Consider the following 17,720-nt stretch of genomic DNA (forward strand, 5'->3'; position numbering starts at 1 on the left):
GAGGAAATATATATATTTCTTATATAATAATAATAAATAAATGCAGTCCATTTGCCATAAAACTGTGTTTGGACTGGGCGGCTCCCAAGTACACATCAGCGAATCAGAATTCTCCTTTATTTGCAGAGTACTTTTTTACACATACCAGGAATGTGTCGCCTGCGTTTAAACCCGTCCTCACTAGGAGCAGCGGTCCGGCCCGTGGACCAGCGCCACGGCTCGCAGGCCCGTGCCAGTCGGTCAACCTAGGCATGTCTTTTAACGGCGTGGGAGGAAACCGGAGCACCCGGAGGAAACGGAGCGCAGGGTACTGCTGAATAAGTAAACTCGTGCCCGGCTAGGCCTTCCCTAGATACCTCCAGAAGTATGTGTTTTCCTGGTGTTATGCGTAGTAAAATATTAAGCACAGCAGGGCCTGGTATCCTGTGTAATGTTTTATTACTGAGCTAATAGTGTTGTCTGGCTCCATACCTGCGGCTGAGTGATGCCTACACCATCTGGTGTGTGTGTGTGTGTGTGTGTGTGTGTGTGTGTGTGTGTGTGTGTGTGTGTGTGTGTGTGTGTGTGTGTGTGTGTGTGTGTGTGTGTGTGTGTGTGTGTGTGTGTGTGTGTGTGTGTGTGTGTGTGTGTGTGTGTGTGTGTGTGTGTGTGTGTGTGTGTGTGTGTGTGTGTGTGTGACTGTGTGTGTGGGTGGGTGGGTGGGTGTCTGAGAGAGAGAGAGAGAGAGAGAAAGAAAAAGAAAAACCTGGTAGGGCTGGAAGGTATAGTGAATGTGAAGGTATATAGTCACGGATCCATGCCAATGGTATGGATTTTTACTATACTGTGTCGTCTATGATATATACTGTACATATACATACTGTACATATTTGCTCAGAACATCTTGTTGTCTCTGTTCTGTATGTACACTCGACGTGACTGTCCATGAGGGAAACCTCAGTTTAAGGTTTGAAATTGAAAATATACAAATAAATTGTTATATATATGTGCACTGTAAAAAAAAACATATGTATAGTATCTCATTTCATCATTCATGTATTTTCTATTCTACTAAAACTGAATCAAACCATAAACAAAGTGACCTGTTGGGGTGTTAGATCCTAATGTGAAAAACTGTGATTTTATATGTCTGCTCATTTTACCCTTGATATTATTTGACTTATTTTTACTTTTATTTCTATGCCCCACTATCCGCTGGGTGCATACTATGACCTTTATCATGTTTTTTAACAGATTACAGAAATGCAAGAAGCCTATTGGAACGTGAGGTTCTGATATGATTTGATTAATATATCTGCATTATTTTATCCCACTTTAATGCTTTGCTCTTGCTGCTTGTTTTACACAGATTTTATGTATTATTTCTTACTGATGTAAAGCACTTTGAACTGCAATCCCCTGTATGAAAGGTGCTATACAAATAAAGTTATTATTGTTAATACAGTTATTATATATATATATATATATATATATATATATATATATATATATATATATATATATATACTGTATACATATATACACACACTTAGAAAAAAAGGTTCCTTGCAGCAATATTACAACATTAAATAAATAACAGAGGACCATGACAATCGTATTACAAGATAAAGACATAATAAATATGTCATATCACATTGTAATTTGTACTGGACACCACATTTACATTTAGTAATTTAGCTGACACTCAGAGATGTGCATGGTGCTATGTCTGACACTGGGAGGTATGGAGGGTGGGGGGTACACTCAGAGAGGTGCATGGTGCTAGGTCTGACACTGGGAGGTATGGAGGGTGGGGGGGGGGTACACTCAGAGAGGTGCATGGTGCTAGGTCTGACACTGGGGGGTATGGAGGGTGGGGGGGGTACACTCAGAGGTGCATGGTGCTAGGTCTGACACTGGGTGGTATGGAGGGTGGGGGGGTACACTCAGAGGTGCATGGTGCTAGGTCTGACACTGGGGGGTATGGAGGGTGGGGGGTACACTCAGAGAGGTGCATGGTACTAGGTCTGACACTGGGGGGTATGGAGGGTGGGGGGTACACTCAGAGAGGTGCATGGTACTAGGTCTGACACTGGGGGGTATGGAGGGTGGGGGAGTACACTCAGAGAGGTGCATGGTACTAGGTCTGACACTGGGTGGTATGGAGGGTGGGGGGGGTGCACGGGTGCATGGTGCTAGGTAGGTCTGACACTGGGTGGAATGGAGGGTGGGGGGGGGGGGGGTACACTCAGGTGCATGGTGCTAGGTCTGACACTGGGGGGTATGAAGGGTGGGGGAGTATACTCAGAGAGGTGCATGATACTAGGTCTGACACTGGGTGGTATGGAGGGTGGGGGGTACACTCAGGTGCATGGTGCTAGGTCTGACACTGGGGGGTATGGAGGGTGGGGGGTACACTCAGGTGCATGGTACTAGGTCTGACACTGGGGGGTATGGAGGGTGGGGGGGTACACTCAGGTGCATGGTACTAGGTCTGACACTGGGGGGTATGGAGGGTGGGGGGGTACACTCGGGTGCATGGTGCTAGGTCTGACACTGGGAGGTATGGAGGGTGGGGGGGGGGTACACTCAGAGAGGTGCATGGTGCTAGGTCTGACACTGGGGGGTATGGAGGGTGGGGGGGGGTACACTCAGAGAGGTGCATGGTGCTAGGTCTGACACTGGGGGGTATGGAGGGTGGGGGGGTACACTCAGGTGCATGGTGCTAGGTCTGACACTGGGGGGTATGGAGGGTGGGGGGGTACACTCAGGTGCATGGTGCTAGGTCTGACACTGGGGGGTATGCAGGGTGGGGGGGTACACTCAGAGAGGTGCATGGTGCTAGGTCTGACATTGGGGGGTATGGAGGGTGGGGGGGTACACTCAGAGAGGTGCATGGTACTAGGTCTGACACTGGGGGGTATGGAGGGTGGGGGGGTACACTCAGAGAGGTGCATGGTACTAGGTCTGACACTGGGGGGTATGGAGGGTGGGGGGGTACACTCGGGTGCATGGTGCTAGGTAGGTCTGACACTGGGTGGAATGGAGGGTGGGGGGGTACACTCAGAGAGGTGCATGGTACTAGGTCTGACACTGGGGGGTATGGAGGGTGGGGGGGTACACTCAGAGAGGTGCATGGTACTAGGTCTGACACTGGGTGGTATGGAGGGTGGGGGGGGTACACTCGGGTGCATGGTGCTAGGTAGGTCTGACACTGGGTGGAATGGAGGGTGGCGGGGGTACACTCAGGTGCATGGTGCTAGGTCGGACACTGGGGGGTATGAAGGGTGGGGGGGTACACTCAGAGAGGTGCATGGTGCTAGGTCTGACACTGGGAGGTATGGAGGGTGGGGGGGTACACTCAGAGAGGTGCATGGTACTAGGTCTGACACTGATTGATTCTTCAATCAATATCTGAAATGAAAAGAAAAAAGAAAAAAAATCCACTAACCTTCTTACGGTCTTATACTATCATGTGCTGCTGCAGGGTTTAATCCAAAATAACTCTAGTCTCTAGAGCCTCCGTTCTCTCTGTCACGCAAAGTTAAATCTACTCTAAATGAATGTGAAACTTAAGCTACTCTGCACTGTGCGCATACACATTCAGTTTATACTGTTGTCTGACTCTCTCTACTTATCTATATCTCTCTCTCTACTTATCTCTCTCTACTCTCTATCTCGCTCTCTACTTCTCTCTATACTCTGTCTACTTCTCTCCATCTCTCTGTCGCTCTACTTCTCTCTCTCCATCTCTCTGTCTCTCTCTCTATCCATCTCTCTCTGTCTCTACTTATCTCTCTCTATCTGTGTCTACTTCTCTGTCTCTACTTCTCTCTCTCTCTCCATCTCTACTTCTCTCTCTCTATATCTCTTTCTGTCTATACTTCTCTCTCTCTGTCTCTACTTCTCTCTCCATCTCTACTTCTCTATCTCTCTACTTCTCTCTCCATCTCTACTTCTCTATCTCTCTACTTCTCTCTCCATCTCTACTTATCTCTCAGTCTCTACTTCTTTCTCTCTCTCTGTACTTCTCTCTCCATCTCTTACTTATCTCTCTCAGTCTCTACTTCTCTATCTCTCTACATCTCTACTTCTCTCTCTCCATCTCTACTTATCTCTCTGTCTCTACTTCTCTCTACTTCTCTCTCTCTCTCCATCTCTACTTCTCTCTCTCCATCTCTACTTATCTCTGTCTCTACTTCTCTCTCTCTCTACTTCTCTCTCCATCTCTACTCTCTCTCTCCATATCTACTTCTCTCTCTCCATCTCTACTTCTCTCTCCATCTCTACTCTCTCTCTCCATATCTACTTCTCTCTCTCTCCATCTCTACTTCTCTCTCCATCTCTACTCTCTCTCTCCATATCTACTTCTCTCTCTCTCCATCTCTACTTCTCTCTCCATCTCTACTTCTCTCTCAGTCTCTACTTCTCTCTCTTTGCGCAAAGTAAATTCTACTACTGCAACCTATAAAATAGAGCATCTGTCCGCGCAGACACATTCCGTTTATAATGTTATAAGTACTGATAACACGCTTGGTATTTTACAAATTCAAGTTTTTTTATTTGATGAATTTTCTGGGCACGTGGCTCTGGGTGTTGGAGCAGTCGCCTGGTAATCCGGAGGTTCCCGGTTCGATTCTCGCTCCTCCCGGGCAGTGTGTCGAAGTGTCCTTGGGCAAGGGTACAACGACTATGCTTGCACCTCATGGTACCAAAGCACCTCAAAGGCGCTAAAAACTCAATTACAAAAATTATCTCAAAACAAACTGGTCAGACTTCTACTTGACCTTACTCCTAGAACCCACCTTACCCCTGCCCACTTTGACAACCTAGGATGGCTTAGAGTAGACGACAGAGTACAGCAACTTGCAATGGGCCTGGTCTACAAGATACACTACACCACTAAGGTACCCATGTACATGTCAAAATACTTCCCAAAGGTCAGTGAATACCACGATCACAACACCAGAGGGAGCTCCACAAATCATGTTAAACCCAGTTTCGGCTCAAACAAGGGACTAAACACGTTTCGCAATTATGCCACATCAATGTGGAACGCCCTACCCAAAGCTGTAAAGGAATGTGAATCACTACCCACTTTCAAAACCACTCAAGGGACACCTACGGGAGACTGCAATTCGAAACTGGCCCCTGTAAATGTCCTAACCCAACCCCCTCCAATGTACAGTAATTTACCTAGTATGGTTTTGTCAATATTCCAATGTACAGTTTTGCTTGTTTGTACAGTGTCTCCCCCCCCCCCCCCCCAATGTACAGTTTTGCTTGTTTGTACAGTGTCCCCCCCCCCAACCCCCTCCAATGTAAATTACCCAGTATGGTTGTCATTATCCCAATGTACCCAACCCCCCCCCACACACAACCCCACCCAACCTCCTCCAATGTACAGTTTTTACGTCAAATGTATATACTCCCTTTTCTGGACTCTTTTTGTATCACAAACAGTACTGTATTTGCAAATCTGGTATGTCATAAATGTATAGATGTAGCAGTACTGTCTATCTGTATGTTGTGTATGTCATATATGTTACGATGAATTGAAAATGGGGGACCCTGATGTAAACAAGACGAAAGTCTTTCTCTGGTCTGCATCCCCTTAACAATTGTGTGTATTGAGCTGTACTGTATTGTATCCATTCTACAATCTGTTAATAAAGTTTTCAATCAATCAAGACACTTAACCCCTAACTGCTCCTAATGAGCAGGTTGGCACCTTGCATGGTCGCCTCCGCCGTCGGTGTGTGAATGCGTGAGTGGGGAACTAATTGTAAAGCGCTTTGGTTAAAAGCTGCTATATAAATGCACCATTTACCATTTACTATTATTTTCTATAAACAAATTTTTTTAAAGCATACACGGGTGGAGCGTGGACACAGAGTAACACCGGTATCACAGACCAGCGCAGCGAGCCGACTGCAGACCCCCTCGCTGTGAGCCTCGGAGGGGCGTGGTGTTCTGACAGCGGGTGGTGACACGTCGGTATTAGCTGGTCATTACTGCCGCTGTTGAACAAATCTGACTTCATTGCGTGTAGGATGTCACAGGGTTCATTGGCATTTCTTACAGTGCGGGGGGGTGGGGGGGCGGACGCGGCCCGGTGGAAGCGGGTCGCTGGTACGGCCCCATAAACCAGCGGGGCGTAGGGGAAGAAAGAGGGATTAACACTCCGACAGCTGAGGAAGAGGGGGAGAAAAGCTGGGGGGGGGGGGGGGGGGGAGAGAAAGAAAGAAGCAGGTGGAGAGAGTGTGTGTCTGTGCGTGTGTGTGTGTGTCTATAAGTCTGTGTGTGTCTGTGTGTGTGTGTCTGTGTGTGTGTCTGTGTCTGCGTGTCTGTGCTTGTGTGTGTGTCTGCGTGGGCGCGAGCAAATATGCCGTTCGCAGACGCGGAGTGAAATCAAATGTGATGCAGAGACACATTCTTAACATTAAGGACTCGGTTTAAATGTGGCAAGAAAAGGCAGGAGCGGACCGTGACTAATTGGCCTCAGAGGAGCCATCGGTGGCTCCAGCTTTCATGTCGGCCAATAATGTAACCGAAGAGCGATATAAAACAGCCTGCTACCTCCAGTAAGCAAGTGTTTTAACCATTTTGTGGGACCTTGAAAAAAAGAAAAAACTCATTCTAAAGTGAAATACCAGGCATAGTTGGATATACTGATTGATGTTCATAACATGCGTGGGATAAGTTGGTACTTTTAAGTAGCCAGACAGGTATAAAAGATTTAGAGACATCTAGTCAAACATTTGTCAATACGGACCGAGCGGCCCGTGATCTCAGCGGCTGAGCTCGTTTGCCGTTTTTGGTGGGATGCATGTGCACTGTGCAGCCATACTGTATGTACAGACACACACATGCGTGCGCGCACACACACACACACACACACACACACACACACACACACACACAGAAGCAGAAAGGAATCGGACACATTTACACGTTAATTTAGGTACAGGCAGATAAATAGCCACTTTAGTCTACACAGTAATTTAAGTCTACAGGCACACACACTTCATGCACACACACACACACACACACACACACACCAACTCCATAGTGAAGTTTGCAGACGACACAGTGGTGGTGGGGCTGATCTCGGACAACGACGAGAAGGCCTACCGGGAGGAGGTTGAGGTACTGGAACGCTGGTGCCAGGATAACAGCCTGCTCCTGAACATTGGTAAAACCAAGGAGCTGATCGTGGATTATAGGAGAGGTCAGCAGGAGACACACACACCACTGATGATAAACGGGGCTACCGTGGACAGAGTGAGCAGCTTTAAGTACCTGGGGGTCCACATCTCAGAGGATCTGACATGGTCAACACACATAGACACAGTCGTAAAAAAGGCGAAGCAGCGCCTCTACCACCTGAGACAGTTAAGGACTGGAGTATCGGGGAAGATACTCCAGTCCTTCTACTCCGGAGCTGTAGAGAGCATCTTGACTGGAAACATCACTGCCTGGTATGGAAATAGCACGGCACAGGACAAGAAGGCCCTACAGAGAGTGGTGCGCTCAGCCGAGCGTACCACGGGTATTGCACTACCTCCCCTGCAGGTTCTATACAACGAGGTGCAAATCCAGAGCCTGCAGAATAATGAAAGACCCCCACCACCCCAATAACAGCCTGTTCCAGCTGCTGAGGTCAGGCAGACGCCTGCGAACCCCAGCTACTAGGACCGAGAGGCTTAGACTCAGCTTCTTCCCCCAGGCCATCAGAGCCTTGAACAATGAACACTGAGTGCCACAGAACACTGATCTATCCACACACAAGCACACATGAGCACACACACGACACGCACGCTGTGCACGCTCACACACTAGCAGCCACTTTAACATGAGCAGGCACACACTCAAGCCGCACACGCCCACACTTATGGCCAAAAAGGAAAGGTCACTTTAAATTAGTATAACAACAGTAACAGTGTATTGCACTACCAAAGCTACCTAGCATGTCCTATATGTCCTGTAAATAACTATGTACAGATACCGAGATGTCCCACCATGTTACCTGTTACCTGTTTATTGCACAATGTTGTTTTTATTGGATTCTTTATGTTGTACCACTGTATTGCACATCGTTGCGGGCAAGACCACCCGCATTTCATTGTATACTTGTATGCCGTGACAAATAAAACTCTTGACTTGACTTGACAAAAACTGGCAACCAGAACCAGACACACTTGTGGATTTGCACAGGGAAAGGTCTAAGTCCATACACACACACACACAGAAGCATAAATGCTAATGGATTCAGACACATTTATCAGAATCAGACGGATAAATAACCACTTTTACACAACCGGGATCATTTTAAATCTACATGCACACATACACACACATGCACACACGCTTTCTCTATGTCAATCTCACTGTGTGTGTGTGTGTGTGTGTGTGTGTGTGTGTGTATGTTTGTGCATGCATGTGTATGTACGTGTGTGTGTGTGTGTTTGTCTCAGGTATGCTGGTGCGTCGGGTGGTAAATGTGTCTCTGGGCGTTCTGATTGGCCTCCTGAGCGTTCCCGTGGTGATGAACCTGGTGAGCTCCAGACAGGTGATGAACACCTCGTTTGACCCTCTGAGGATCGTCAACACCTACGGGGCCTTCGGCAGGTAGAGACGCAGCCCCTCTCTCTCTCTCTCGCTCTCGCTCTCGCTCTCGCTCTCGCTCTCGCTCTCGCTCTCGCTCTCGCTCTCGCTCTCTCTCTCGCTCTCGCTCTCGCTCTCGCTCTCTCTCTCTCGGAATCCCATATTACTACCTACTATGCTAATATACTACTGTAGCACTCAAGTTCGACACTGTTTGACGAACAATGGGCCTCATTCACGAAGCAATATAACAACAGATTCCCTCTTATTTTGTTCTTAACTAGCATTCTTTCTTATTTTGTTCTTACCTGAGATTCAGCAATGTTTTCTTATTTTTGCTTTTCTCTTAGGCAATACCAAATTCTAAGAGTGGTCGAGAGCACTCTTACCCAGATGAGAATTTTTTAAAGACTACCATTGGTCAATTGCTCCCAAATATGACTTTAAAAATCCAGAACTTTTCAATAATAATTATTATTATTATAACTTATCTGTCTGAAATGGATTATATATTGCTGGTAAAACAGTTAGATGCTCTGGCCACCCAGGCCATACGCATAGAACGCATATTTAGAGATCGTCTAGATCAGTGGTTCCCAAACTTCTTGTTTATGCGGACCACTAGATTGTTATTGAGAACATTTGCGGACCACCTTGTATGCAAACAGTAAAAATAAATAAATAAACAACTGACTTTGACCTGCGTCACGTTGTCGCAGAATGGATTTGGTAGAGAGAGAGAGACTCTGACTGTTTTTCTTTGTTATGTTTGTTTTATCACTGGCTTTGGCAATGTAAACGTATGTTTCCCATGTCAATAAAGCCCCATTGAATAGAGAGAGATACAGATGGGGCACTGGAAAACGAGGCCTCTCCCGCCGGTAGCAAGCTAGATGCCGGTGGTTGACGCAAGATGACGTCTGCTGGCGCTGCTCTGCCTGGTTCAACCAGTAGGGGGAGTCGAGTTACACGGTGGAGAGAGGGAGCTATTCTACAATCTGTGTGTGTGTGTGTGTGCATGCATCCAGCGCACCGAAGACCCGCCCCTACTCTGCCTCATGTTTACAAAATCAGCTGTTTAGCCATTAGCCATTAGCTGCTAAACTAGCGTTAGAGTCGAGGAAAAGCAATTGATGCTTTGGATCTAATGAACAAGGGCATATTGGACTTTGTTACACAGCTGTACTCAAGTGGATTTTGTGGAGGGGCGTTTATAGGTAAGTGCAAAATATATATATATATTATATATGCACCATTCTGGTCTGGTATTTCCCAACCTACTGCGCGATTGGCTCTTGACAAGCATTCAGTCGTTCAGTATTGACAAAGCCTACTTTGCTGGAATGATTCATTTTGCACAAATTAATCGTTCCAGCAAAGCATCTTACAGTACATGCATGCTTGTGCGCTAATGCTAAGCCGTTTATTTATTTATATTTATTTATTTATTTCTGGAGCATCTATTTATCCACTCTGGTTGGATGGTGTATTGTACTTGTTCTGTATAATAACGATACATTTGACACGAACGCGCCTTTCAGTTTAAGAATGAGTGGGATTCATCATTCAACACACCTGGGTGAGAACAGATTTGGACGTTAAGAACGGGTTGATGAATGCAGTGGTGGCTTTTCTTATTTTTCTCTTAATTAACAGACGGTTAAAGAAAAAGTAATAAGAAAAATAATAAGAGTATTGGTGAATGAGGCCCAATGTTACTGACCCGTAGCTGCCAGAGTTATACCCTTCCTGCTGACTTGTTGTACAGGACTTGTAAGTCGCTTTGAATAGAAGCGTGCAGCTAAATTACTAAATGTAAATCGCTACTGCATCAGTCTTTCTCTTCAACACCAGTTGTACAGGGGGGTCTAAGGGTTCATCTAATCTCATAGTAGTTGTTGAAGAAGAGAGCGAGACTCAGCTAGATGTTACCCAGATCGTTCTAGGGATGTAACCTGGCAAGGCACCTTGCTCCACGTGAGATAACCCATCTAGTCAGGCTTCACATTATGCACCTTTTCCACTGAACCACAGTGGTTCTGACCAATCACAGTGGTTCTGACCGTGTGACTCAAGCTTGTTTTAGGGAGGTGGGAACCACCCCAGAGTTGAGGGAGGAGTCAATGGTTGCAGTTAGGAATGGGAGGATGTCTGGTGCGATGGTCTGGAGTAGTGGGGAGGGTACCGGGTCCAGCTGGCATGTAGTGGGACGGTTCAAGATCACCAGTGTCAGCGCTTTGGCGTCTGTAATGGGAGAGAAAGATGACAGATTAAAAGATGAGGTTCTTGATTCAGCATTTGGAATGGGTGGGGGTTGGGAGAAGCAGCTGCGGATGTTCTCTACTTTTCTCTCAAAAGAATATGGCAAAGTCTTCGGCAGAGAGAGAGAGGAGGGGGAGGGAGGAGGGAGGACATGGTGGTGTGCAGTTTGCGGAGGTTCTTGGTCGAGGCCTCGATCTCATCGTGAAGGAAAGAAACTTTGGCAGCAGTAATGTTTTTGGAGAATGCCAACAAGAGGTTATGATAGGTAGTGATGTCACCAGTGAGGCGTGTCTGTAAATGGTAAAGCGCTTTACAATTTGTTCCTCACATTTTACCCATTCAGTCACACATTCACACACCGACGGCGGAGGCGACCATGCGAGGTGCCGACCTGCTCATCGGGAGCAGTTAGTGGGTTAAGTGTCTTGCTCAAGGACACTTCGACACGCTGTCCGGGAGGAGAGAGAATCTAACCGGGTACCTCCGGATTACCAGACGACTGCTCTACCTCCCGAGCCACTGTTGCCCCACTGTCGTCTGTGACTGCTCCCGACGAGCAGGCTGGCACCTTGCACGGTTGCCGTTGGTGTTTGAATGTGTGGCATAAGTTGTAAAGCACTTTGGATAAAAGCGCTGTATGAATGCAATGTAAGTCACGGAAGTAAAAAAAAAAAAAAAAACGTTTTGAAGGGACAACTCCCCCAGATGGTTCTGTGCAACAGACACGTCTGGCGGGGTCAGGTCACCAGGGATTCGAACCCGACGGCCTTTCAAGTCACGAGCCGAGTGAAGTGCGTTCACCTTTTCCTCTTTTCTGCCCCCAAACCCCCCCCCACAGTATCACCAAGGAGCGGACAGAGGTGATCTTTCAGGGCACTGCGGGTCCAGACCCTAACGATCCGGAGACCGTGTGGGAGGAATACCAGTTCCTCTGTAAGCCTGGCGATCTGTACCGACGGCCCTGCCTCATCTCCCCCTACCACTACCGACTAGACTGGCTCATGTGGTTCGCTGCCTTCCAGGTGACACTCTCTCTATTGTACACTGTGAAATAAACAATGAGTTGTTTTAGGGGCAAAGATTTGAATCGAATACCGACATTTATGAATGTCTTACCAACCCGGTTTTGCCCATGTCGATGTGTTGGGTAAATGCATTCCTCCAATTACATAGGCCCTTTAATTTTGTGCCCCTGTAATTCAACTTAACACATTGGGTGCCATGCAGTATGCCCATCTTTACCACTCTCTGCCAGTGCTGTAAGCCTATGGAGTGGCTCACCTTCTTTGCAGGGCTATAACTTTTTAAATATTATAGCTATATCGACATTACTATGGCCCATTCAACATCGGGTATCTATCGTTCCGGATGTGGGAACGTTATATTTTTCCATTCATACATTGTTGTGTTAGTACTGTCGAGAATATAAGTATGTTTTTAGACTGTATAGCAGTAATTCCTAGAACGTGCGCTATAGGCCCCGACGAGTATTATACATTATCGATTGGCGTTTCGTCCCTATACAATGCATATGATCGCTATACATTATGCTCCATCATGTGTGAAGGAAAGGAAGGGGGGGGTCGTTTATGATTCCTTGATTGTCACTAACGGCTTTCTTTAGTAAGACACCATACGTTGATCGGACAGATTGCAATGAAATAAATGGACAATCGAGCTGGAAATAACGTTAGATTCCTCTTACCTCTGGCCGATGCGTCTGGAGAAAAAAAATTCCAATTATTTGACGTTGATCTGCTAGATCCATTTTCCGTTTGTATGACGCAATAAACGCCGAAAGCATATTGATTCTTGCGTCTCGAAAGCGATCCAATGCACTCGAGGTGTGTATATTGATCTACGTAACAACATATCTCTGGCGGAGCTTTTTTCCCGATGCACCGAGCGCCACTTCCGGTTTAGAGTGGAGTGTAACTCGCCCGAAATCCACCAGGCGGCGGTATTGAGGCGTTGAAATATCAGACAGGGTCCAGCTGGCTCCCGGAGGCTTCTTGGATGAATTATGAATGCCAATAGCGAATAAAAGAAAGAACGATCATAAAAACGAGTTTACTCGTTGTTGGCACTCAACGCATGGCGGCCAATAACGAGTATACTCGTTATTGGCAATTAATGTGTTAATGTAGCGCAAATGTATCGCATGTTGACTAAACAAACATTACAACATTTTAATGCCAGGAGATGATAATATACCATGATATGCATTTAAGGTCATAACCACCCAGTCCTTGTTGTTTCAAAATATGTAATAAACAATAAACAAGTAATGTTTTCAAGCCTTTTTATCAACTAATTGGAGAAAGTGACTATTAAATATCAAGTTCATGTCATTCATATTTAGTTGATTCAACTCGAGGCTAAAAAAGGCTACTTGAAAGTTGAGACAGCTTGATATTGTCTGCTTCTTGCTCTGGGGAAATTCAAATCAACTATTTGACCAAGAATGTAACAACGGACAAATATTGGTTTATTGTGTCTATGAAGGAATACAGAATGTGTAGGAACCCTGCAGCCACTAGAGGGCAGTGGTTTCATGCATTTACTTCAAGTCTTCTGAGCTGAACTCTGAACACCTCGTTAGTGGCTGAACTCTCTTTCTCTCTCTGCTCAACTCTCTTTCTCTCTCTGCTCCTCTCTCTCTTCCTCCATCTCACTCTTCCTCCATCTCACCCTCTTCTCATCCTCGCCCGCACCGATCTCTCTCCCCCTCCCCATATCTCCCTCTCTCCATCTCCCTCCTCCCTTTATTTCTCTCTCTCTCTCTCTCTCTCTCTCCCTTGGTCTCGCTCTCCCTTGGTCTCGATTTTATTATCTCCCTCGATCCATCTTTATTCATCTGCGCTCTCTCTCTCTCTCTCTCTCTCTCTCTCTCTCTCTCTCTCTCTCTCTCTCTCTCTCTCTCTCTCTCTCTCTCTCTCTCTCTCTCTCTCTCTCTGTGTCTCTCTCTGTGTCTCTCTCTCTCTCTGTGTCTCTCTCTCTCTCTCTCTCTCTTTCTCTCTCTCTCTCTCCAGACGTACGAGCAGAGTGAGTGGGTGATCCATATAGCCGGTCGTCTGCTGGCCAATGACACCACGCTGCTCTCCCTGATGGACCACAACCCCTTCCAGGGCAGAGAGAGCGCCCCCAGGTGAGAGACCAGGGGATTTCATTTAACGTTGACCGCTGTCATTACTCACGCGAGACACGCCGATATGATCGATTGAATGGAGGGAAGGGGGGGGGGGGGGGGTCGTAGCGTCAACCTGACCAGTTCAACTCCCCACACCAAATCTGACAAGGGGACAAGTGAATATTAAAAAATAGCTTAAGAGGTAATACTAAGCCAATACTCGCTCACTGTTGGAGCCTCATTGACAGGTCATGGGCCCAACAAGTTATCACATTCACCAGCCTGACAGGGAACGTGCACATTAACGCAATCAACGTTTTCCCACATTCACATTTGGATGTAAATATTTTATTCTAACTACTTTTGGGGACAATGTTTAATTTTCATTTCAAACCTTTATTTAGGCTGAGGTTTCCCTCATTTACAGTGTACATACAATCACACAGCATATAAAATCATAACAATAAGACAACAAGACGAGGCAAAAATCAAGGATAACAAATAAAACAAATAAGAAAACACGTACAACTTGATTGATAAAGGTTGGAGATCAAGGTTTTAAACTCTGCAACAGAGGGGAGAATCTCAAGCTTTAAGGACGTTGGAGTTCATTGCATGAGCTAGGGGGCATCATAGCAAAAGGCTGATTTACGCTGTTCAGAGCAAACTCTGGTGACCTTAATAAAGCAGCAATGTTGAGACAGAATCAACACGGCCCTTGTATTGGTTCCATCTTATGGTTTGGTTTAGGTTTCCCTCCCAAAAACAAAAACCCAGCTGTCGCCTTTAGACAGCTGGACTGACCGCATTAACGGCCTCAGCAGGGCTTTAAGTGTCTGTCTCTGTGTGCGTGCACACGCATGTCTGTCGAAAGAGTTCTATGGTGTGTCTGGGTGGTTTTCTTAGATGAGAAAATTCACACCAGGTGCAGTTCCTTGTTCTTTAGCGCCCTCTGGTGGCCTGAATAGCACACAGTTTATTTCCCTTTCTTTCCTATTTAATTCTTAACTTAAATACAATTAAGAAGAAAGCTTACTTTTATTTATATCCCCCTCTCTCTCTGTCTCTACCTCCACCTCTCTATCTATCTATTTTTCTCTGTGTCTCCCTTTATTTCTCTCTCTCTCTCTCTCTCTCTCTCTCTTTCTCTCGCTCTCTCTTTCTATGTCTCTGTGCCTCTCTATCTCCATCTCTCTTACTCTCTTTTTATCTATATCTCTACCTCTCTCTCTGTGTCTCTCTCTCTGGCTCTTTCTCTTGTATCTGTCTCTTTCTCTCTGTATCTCTCTCTCTCTCTGTGCCTCTCTCTCTGTGTCTCTGGCTCTATCTCTCTTTCTATTTCTCTCTCTGTGTCTCTTTCTCTCTCTCTCTCTATATCTCTCTGTCTCTTTCTCTCTCTCTCTCTCTTTATCTGTCTACCTCTCTCTCTCTCTCTCTCTCCCTCTCCTCTCTCTCTCTCAGTTGGATACGAGGGGAACACTACAGGTATAAGTTCAGTGTGCCAGGCAGCCCACCGGCAGCTGAGGGTAAGTGGTGGTTGAGGAAGCGTATCGCAGCCTACTTCCCCCCCGTGAACCTGGAGGGGCTGCGGGGCTACTTCCAGTCCAGGAACTGGCCCCACCCACACCTGCCACGCAACAGGATGTAACGCCACCCTCTGATCCTAGATTACCTGGAAGATGTTGACGACATGGTCTTGCCCTCCTTGTCAGACTCATAAAGTGATGAGCGGATCGAACTGGGATGAGGGTAGAATAGAATATTTTAATTCTAAACGATCTCAATGAAAGACTGAAATCAACTCCCATATGAATGTAACTCAAATCCTCTTGTTTTGGAATGAAGTAGGGTTGCCACGGTGATGTGAAATTTTGCATGAACAACATCTGTGTTACCAGTGACACCGGACATTTTACAAAATAATATCAATATATGTAGAGCGCTTACTTTGATCTTTAACATTATGCGGCTACATTGATCCACTGTGTCTACGACTGTTTTTAATAAATTTTCAAGGACTTATTATCCATTTGTTGGACAGACAGAGTTGACATTATGTTTTTAAAAATAAAAAAATCTTCCGTAAATGTTCTATCCTTTAACTGGCAGATGAGTGACGGATCAATGTAGCTGCAGCCTTATTTAGCGCATCACGCAAACATACTGTTGCTTAGCCCCTTTCGTGACAGTGTATGCACGTCTTGCTTTGAATACGCAGTCACTTGCTCTACGTTACTAGCCATGTTAACACATTAACTACCACATTAACTTGCCCGTCTCATACCACTCTCTGCCACCACTCTAAGCCTATGGAGATGTTTACCTTATTTGCAGGACTATAACTTTTTAAATTGTATTGCTAAATTGACATTACTATGGCCCATTCAACATCGATTATCTATCATTCAGGATGTAGGAACGTTATACTTTTTCATTCATAGATTCATACGAAAATACCGTCTAGAATATAAATATGTTTTTATCGTTTTCTGCAGTAATTCCTAGAACGTGAGTTATAGGCATAAACACATATATAGATTATCAACTGCAGTTTGTTGCCGATACACGCTATATTAAAAATGTCAACTGTACATGATCCTAAACGTTATGACTCATCATGCGCGGATGAACGGGGGGGGGGGGGGGTCGTTTATAATTCCGTGATCGTCAGTGAATACTTTATGTAGTATGGGTGATATATTGATCAGAGCAGTTTGCATGGATAATAATAAACAAACACGCTGAAAATGACGTCAGCGTCCTCTTACCGTTCGCCGATGAGACTGGAGGAAAAAGATCCCACTTATTTGACGCAATCTACTAGATCCATTTCCGGTTTGTATAATAATAATAAACGCCCAAATCATATCGATTATTGATTTATGGCAGCGATCCATATACACGGATGTGTGTCTAGAGTCCCGCAACAATATGTGAGTGCCGGACACATTTCCCAGATGCACGGAGATCACCAGAGATCCATTTCCGGTGTAACTCGCCCGATCATCCACCAGGCGGCAGTATTGAAGCGTTGCAGAGTTGTGCAGGCTCCCACTGTATCAGCCGAGGCTGGGTGAGGGAATTATGAATACCATGGCGAAAAAATGAAATATGATATCAATAACGTCATACGCCATGGTTTGGCAGAATTAGCATGACCTTGAAACACGTTGTACGACATTATTGGCGCCCAATGTGTTAATGTGCACCATGACGCACTGGTTATTTACGAACGGTTCGGATCATCTGGGAGAGTGGAGGCTACCACGACACCACGTGCTTCCTCCGACACACGTCCATCCAATCACCGCTTCTTTTCACCTGGCAGCGCAGATTCTCATTGAGAGGGCGTAGCGTGTGGGAGGATCACACTATCCCCCTCAGGTCCTATCCGCGCTTAGCAGGCGCCCCGACCGAACTGTAGGAGTCGCTGTTTACAATGACCCGGACCCACCCCGCCAGCTTCTCCCACCCTCTAATACAGCCAATTGTATTAGTGCAGACGGCCAGCCAAGCTGGTGACAACCCCGGAGCTGTGAGCTGGATTCGAACAGGCGAATCCAGCTCACAGCTCCGGGGTTGGTGACGAACGCAATCTCCGCTCGGCCACCTAACCGCCTACGAACGGTTCGTTCTAAATTTATCACAGAAATTTCAAAGGTACTCACAGTTGCACGAGGGTTTCACACAAAACCGGGGTGGTTTGAAAGCTCGGTGTTGCTAATAAACATTTTAAATAATT

The 17,720-nt window shown here is 46.1% G+C and overlaps 1 protein-coding gene across 1 annotated transcript in view; it reads left to right on the forward strand.

Moving 5' to 3' along the window:
* lmf1 (lipase maturation factor 1) overlaps positions 1-17,514 on the forward strand; it is a gene marked incomplete at its 5' end in the record, with an annotated part of 101,303 nt that extends 83,789 nt beyond the window's left edge. Inside the window, 4 exons of the mRNA XM_084322718.1 lie at positions 8,457-8,610; positions 11,687-11,870; positions 13,881-13,996; positions 15,440-17,514. Of these exons, the coding sequence (XP_084178844.1) occupies positions 8,457-8,610; positions 11,687-11,870; positions 13,881-13,996; positions 15,440-15,626 (641 nt within the window). The 3' untranslated portion in view covers positions 15,627-17,514. The remainder of the gene's footprint in view (positions 1-8,456; positions 8,611-11,686; positions 11,871-13,880; positions 13,997-15,439) is intronic.
* Positions 17,515-17,720: the final 206 nt, after the last annotated feature.

Source organism: Notolepis coatsorum, assembly GCF_963971535.1.
Source record: "Notolepis coatsorum genome assembly, chromosome: 10".
Taxonomy (NCBI): Eukaryota; Metazoa; Chordata; class Actinopteri; order Aulopiformes; family Paralepididae; genus Notolepis; species Notolepis coatsorum.